The 6341-nt window shown below is 41.0% G+C and overlaps 1 protein-coding gene across 1 annotated transcript in view; it reads left to right on the top strand.

Annotated features, from left to right (window-relative positions):
• Window positions 1-999: 999 nt before the first annotated feature.
• Window positions 1000-6341, top strand: part of LOC110464209 (flocculation protein FLO11-like) — a gene marked incomplete at its 3' end in the record, with an annotated part of 49481 nt that continues 44139 nt past the window's right edge. Inside the window, exon 1 of the mRNA XM_021519307.1 lies at window positions 1000-1068. Within this exon, the coding sequence (XP_021374982.1) occupies window positions 1023-1068 (46 nt within the window). The remainder of the gene's footprint in view (window positions 1069-6341) is intronic.

Raw genomic sequence — 6341 nt, 5'->3', positions numbered from 1 at the left:
ATCTTCGTACCAGTGTTGATTTCCCGTGGGGTCGGGGTTTCTCCTTTCGGCATTGTCACTAGGGGGATATATTGGACACCCCTGGGAGGGGTTACTCTTCTGCTTAACAGTGTTGATTTCCCGTGGGGTCGGGGTTTCTCCTTCCGGCATTGTCAACAGTGAAATCGGACGTTCCTGTGTCGGGGGTACACTTATTTCCGGTACTATTTCTCCAATTCATCATCGGAAGAAAATTCCAATAAATCTGGTATGTGAAAGACACCATACGTCTTGATGAGACTATCTGTTAGGGGGCTTCCCTCTCCGTCCGTCATCGCTTAGCTTAAGCCTAACAGTCTAGCAGACGACAAGTGTTGGTTACCTACGATTCGGAACGATTTAGCGAGTCGGAAGTCAGTATTTAATGATGACAATGATATAAAAAAATGAGTTAAAAAATAATAAAAGTTTAATGGTGCACCATTTTTGATTTTTGTAATGTTTACTATTATTACTCGCAACTACGTTATCTCGGAGAAGGGGAGATAATTATTCTCAGAAACGGTACTATGCGTAGTAATATGAAGTGGTCATTGTGTGTGAAATCAGCTGACTGGTTGCACGAGAATCGTTGTATTCATAGTGTATTCATAGTCTAATGGCAGTTGTTTTCAGTTGGTAGATTCATATACAGAAAAAACATCAAGAATGTAAATATACGTAAACATTCACCGTGTGTTATGCTTTCAGCTGGTAGCGACACTTAATCAGCGATAATGACACCATAAACTATTAATGTAGAGTAATTTTAGAGAATCGTTGTGAATGATCATTTACCGAGTCATCAAGTTCAGAAAGAACACAAGGCAAGCCATTTAGACCGATGACGTAGATAATGAACGGCACTACCTACTGGTATCAATATAGTATTGATCTCCGGTGTATAGAACGTTTGTTATATTGATACAAAGGATCCTGCTACGGTGACAACTGAACATTTCATTGAAAACATCTTATCAGAAAGGATCGACAAAAGCCCGCCGATGGATGTCTCCGTTCTGCTGTTTGTGATGGCGTCGCTTCTTTGGGGTAAGTTGGTATGAACGTAAACAAAGACATTTAACTTATCACCGGGAAGTTACGGTAGTTTGTTGTTTCAGAGTTGGTTCCGGCGACATGGATCTTTTTACATCTCCTGGTTTCGTTTTTAATTAGTTTGTTTTTGGTTTTACATCTTCGCATCCTGTCTTCCTATGGCCTTAGCTATTGCTACAAGGATGCGGGTTGATGAAGTCCATGGACAAGTTATCATCGCCATCACCGTCTTACTCGCGATATGCTGTTTCGTTGTATGATATGAATCTGAAGTTTTTATTATGTTCATCTAGTGTGTCTTGTTGTCGCTATCTCCATTCTCGGTATGACGTTCCGTGATCTGATCAAGATTCACAGGACGGATGAAGTCGATGAGGACTCGCATCCTTCTGGAACACCTGGTCTCATTTTTCCTTGTCCCCACTCTAAATGTGTCCGTCTAAACGTTTCTTTTGTTGATAGTTTGCTCGATTTTGAGTTCGAAGTACTTTTTTGTTGTCCCACATACATACATGAATGGGTCATTACCTCTTCATCTGGCCCCTGTCCCTCGACCAGGCTAGTTGCATCGGTAGGTTTTGTTTTGTCTAGCATTCTTTTGGCAGCTAAGGTCATTTAGGAAGGTGCCGCCATGTGTGTTGTGTATACCTGCGTGTTTGTAATTTCCAACTTGCTTACCAGTTTAAGGAGGTTTGTAGTTTGACTTGGAGACAAAACCCGTTGCCCACCCCGCTAATAGGAACGGTAAACACATATCGCAGCCTCCCAAAATACACACACATACACCACACGCATGCATCTTGCACACAGGGGAGGCCGTCCTTAAATGACCTTAGCTGTTAATAGGACGTTAAACAAAATCAAACAAACAAACAAAAAGGAACGGTAAACACTAAAAGCAAAAGTAAGCCCTTGACGAGCAAGGCACTAGAAATCAAAAACGCTTTCTGTTAGAAGCGAAATTAAAAAGATCCCGAAACGTTGCACTGGGGGCAGCAGATAACTTATGTTTTTCAAAAGACCCTTTAGAAGGTTACAGAGAGGGGCCCCGATTCTGCACGGAGCTTCGCATGTAGTGTGACACAGCACGCCTGTTCTGTCCCCGAACAGCTCGGTAGGGGTAACGCACTTGTTTGTTCTGTGTGGGGGGCTATCAATTTCTGTGTATATTTGTTAATTTTCCTTGTTACACTCAGAGTTGTATGAAGGCGGGTGTCCAGGGAGACACGGTATAAAAGTAGAGAGTAAAAGTCACAGACGTAAGCGACACGTGTTGCCATGGAAGCCGATCAATTTTGTATCTTCGATGTCCTTTTTTGATTTTATAGAAGACACAGATGAAACCGATTCTACAGATGGAGAGGTACATAAGTCGCCACTTCGTGTCAAGAATAGGACACGGTAGGACTGTTCTTTCCCCGAACAGGCACGGGTTTGGGGTTATTAAAAATTAAAGCAAGACAACTAATGAAGCTACCTATCTAGAGATCAATTTTTTGTGATCTTTTATTGCCAATCTAATATTTATCCCATGCGTATCATGATGATAAGGTACGATGCGTGCCGATCATTTTATACAAAACAACATGAAATATAACGTTCAGATGGTAAGTTGAATAATTTAGGTCTTTAGGCGAAAAAGTTCTTACCATCTGAGGACGAATACCTAGGGAATACCCTTACCGGGACAAACCGCCAGAAACAGTTATGTTTGTTTTGGAATGAACGACCTCGCAACAACAAGGGTCAGCTGATAACGGGTGCCTAGGGAGACACAATAAGGTCATCTGATAACGGGTGCCTAGGGAGACACAACAAGGGTCATCTGATAACGGGTGCCTAGGGAGACACAACAGCAAGGGTCACATGAAACCGGGTGCCTAGGGAGACACAACCAGGGTCATCTGATAACGGGTGCCTAGGGAAACACAACAAGGGTCAGCTGATAACGGGTGCCTAGGGAGACACAACAAGGGTCATCTGATAACGGGTGCCTAGGGAGACACAATAAGGGTCATCTGATAACGGGTGCTTAGGGAGACACAACAAGGGTCATCTGATAACGGGTGCCTAGGGAGACACAACAACAAGGGTCATTTGAGAACGGGTGCCTAGGGAGACAAAACAACAAGGGTCACCTGAGAACGGGTGCATATGGAGACAAATTAACAAGGGTCATCTGAGAACGGGTGCCTAGGGAGACACAACAACAAGGGTCACATGAGTACGGGTGCTTAGGGAGACACAACGACAGGGGTCACCTGAGAACTGGTGCATATGGAGACAAAACAACAAGGGTCATCTGAGAACGGGTGCCTAGGGAGACACAAAAACAAGGGTCACATGAGAACGGGTGCCTAGGGAGACGTAGCCGGGAGGAGAAAGTATACCCCCTCGTAGAAGTTTTGGCAGATTCTGCAGGGGCCGAGCAGGTCTATTTCGGATTTCTGCGATGTTCGCTTTTAAAGGACCTGCTGTATCCCATTCTGTATCGTATAAGGCGACTATGTGGGGTCCTCCTGCAGAACCGCGGTTTTTTCTTCCGAATGGGACATGGAAGATACCAAATCGATTACCCTAGCAAACCCGTTGTCAGTTTGTGACCAGGTGGAAATGTAACGCTGGGTTCCTTTTGCATATTTTGATGAGGTAGCACTTAATATCTGGTATGGCTTTATTTTGTTTAACGTCTAATAGCAAAGGACGGTCCTTCGTGTGTGTAAGGTATGTGTGTTTGTATGCATTGGTCCTAGGAAGCCGGTTTGTTAGCTTATTTTCCTCCTTGGGTTAATAGAACGCCAAACCGAGTTAAACTTAAGATTCCATGCGGGTAAATATGTTGATTTTTATAATCACAAGCTTGACACAACACTTTGTTTATTAAAGTAACGTCACCATCTTCAATATTAGCTTTTAAAAGACAAAAGTAGCTTTCAATGAGGTGTTACATATGCAAGACCACACTTGTGTTTTTCTAACGAATTAGAAAGCACGAGTTTATTGCGCGGACGAATATATTCACGAGTGCGCGGAGCATGCCTTCACATACCTTCCGTATTTGGTAGAGAACGATACAAAAAAAATATAAACTTTGAAATATTTTGCAAATACCGGAAACTGTTTATCCCCAATACTACAGGGGACAGGCTCACTTACGCTCTTTACACCCCTGGAATATGTCAAATGGAAACGGAATGCACGACGATAGCTGTTTGGTTGGTTACGAAGATTACGAAGGAGAGACACTTGACGTCAAAGCCTATCAATGTGGACCGTTACGTGACCGCGAGATTCTTTGATGTACATCAAAGTATCGAACAAGCCTTCTTGTCTCATCAACAAGACGGCGCAGATTTAGCCTTCAATTTCCCTATGACATATTCCAGGGGTGCAGACTGACAGTGAGCGTAGTCCACGGAGAATCGAAGATGGTGTCTGGTATTAAGGAAGTAAAATACAGAATATAAAGGTGAATCATATTCGTTCGTTCCATATTGAATATTTAATTCAAAATATGTTCAACTGCATAAGGTTAATAATCTTAAGTGCTGTTTCGACAACAATGAAATTCATGTATTTGTGAAACCTTGAGTAACAGATTAAATAGTCGGTCAACTTCTAATTATGACAAAAAGGCTAGTCTTCAATTCGTAAAACATGAACGCCTACATCATGTCACGTTGACCGTTATTCAGTTGCATTGCAAATACTAAAATTTCGACAACAATAAATTCAGTAATTAGCATACAAGTATTTTTGAAGCATTGACTGACATGTTAAATAATCGGTCAGCTTTTAATTATCTTGACTATCGGTAAATTGAAATTATTGTTTACCAGACGTCATTGGTTGTCAATAGTATAACACGTGTCGTGTGTAACTGAATGAAGGCGTACCACTTTTGTATAACTGGCCTGAAGACTGTCGCGGGGGGCAATTAGTTCTGTCCCGAAAACAGGACGGGACACAACGACGTTTTCGTATTAGCAATGTAATTGTTGAATTCTAAACGGCCCATCAACACGGTTTGGTTTTATTTTGTTTAATGTCCTATCTACAGCTCATATCATTTAAGGACGCACCTCCAAGTGTGTTGTGTATACTTGCATTTGTATATGTGTACCGGAGACACTCCGGGGTATGTTGGTTTATTTGCCTCCTTGTAATAGCGCGAATCTGATGCCGACTTTACAGTGCTATATCACTGAAACACCATGCCCAAGGCACACATCTCAACATTCTTCCCGGTCACATTATACTGACAACGGGTGAACAAGTTGCCATTACCCTCGTTAATTCAGTGAATTACTGTTAAATGTACGGAATGTACCGTGTAACAATAAGTTTAATATGATATAATGTAATTGTATCGTATGTTTAACTCAACAGTATATATCATCAAAAACTGTAACATGTTTCTGTAAGGTATTAAGAATGTAAAATATGGAATGTAATGTTAGTCGGTTCAATAATAAATGATTAATTTAAAAACAAAATGTTCAACAGTATACGGTTCATATTGTTTAGTGATGTTTCGACAACAGTGAAATTCAGTAATTATCAGACACCTTGAGTGACAGATTGAATAGCCTGTCAGCTTGTACTTATGACAGTAAGGTCGATCGGCCTTTCGTTAAACATGAACGCCTATATCTACAATGTTTTCGCCCCGTTAACGTCATTTAAGCTGTTTCGACAAAAGGGAAATTCAGTAAATATCAGATATGTTTTTATGGTACCTCGACTGACAGGTTAATAGTCTGTCAGGTTGTTGACAGTACGGTCGATCTTCCTTTCGTAAAATGTATTCGTCTGTTTCTACTCAGCTTGGTCATATTGACCGACATTTAGTTGAATTGAAACAGTTATATTTCATATTTTTCGGATATTTTTTTATTTTTTTGATTGACAGTATTGTTAAGATGATGATTGCATCACCATTGTGTTCCGACAACAATACAATTCAGTAGTTATCGGCCAAGTATTGTGGAACCTCGGGTGACAGGCTAAATAGTTGATTAGCTGGTAATGGTCTAGACTATTAGTTAATTATACTTTATTGTTAACCAGACGTAATTGTAAATCAATAGTCTGATGTTCCCTGTGTAGCTGACTACAGGCGTATAACTGGTGTAAACTTGTTAAATGTTACAATTACACTGAATACAGGCGCATAACTGGTGTAAACTTGTTAAATGTTACAATTACACTGAATACAGGCGTATAACTGGTGTAAACTTGTTAAATGTTACAATTACACTGAATAC

The sequence above is a fragment of the Mizuhopecten yessoensis genome, unplaced genomic scaffold (genome assembly GCF_002113885.1).
Source record: "Mizuhopecten yessoensis strain PY_sf001 unplaced genomic scaffold, ASM211388v2 scaffold10973, whole genome shotgun sequence".
NCBI classification, from domain to species: Eukaryota; Metazoa; Mollusca; class Bivalvia; order Pectinida; family Pectinidae; genus Mizuhopecten; species Mizuhopecten yessoensis.
The sequence above is the reverse complement of the archived record's forward strand: the minus strand, read 5'-3'. Positions and strand labels throughout refer to the sequence as shown.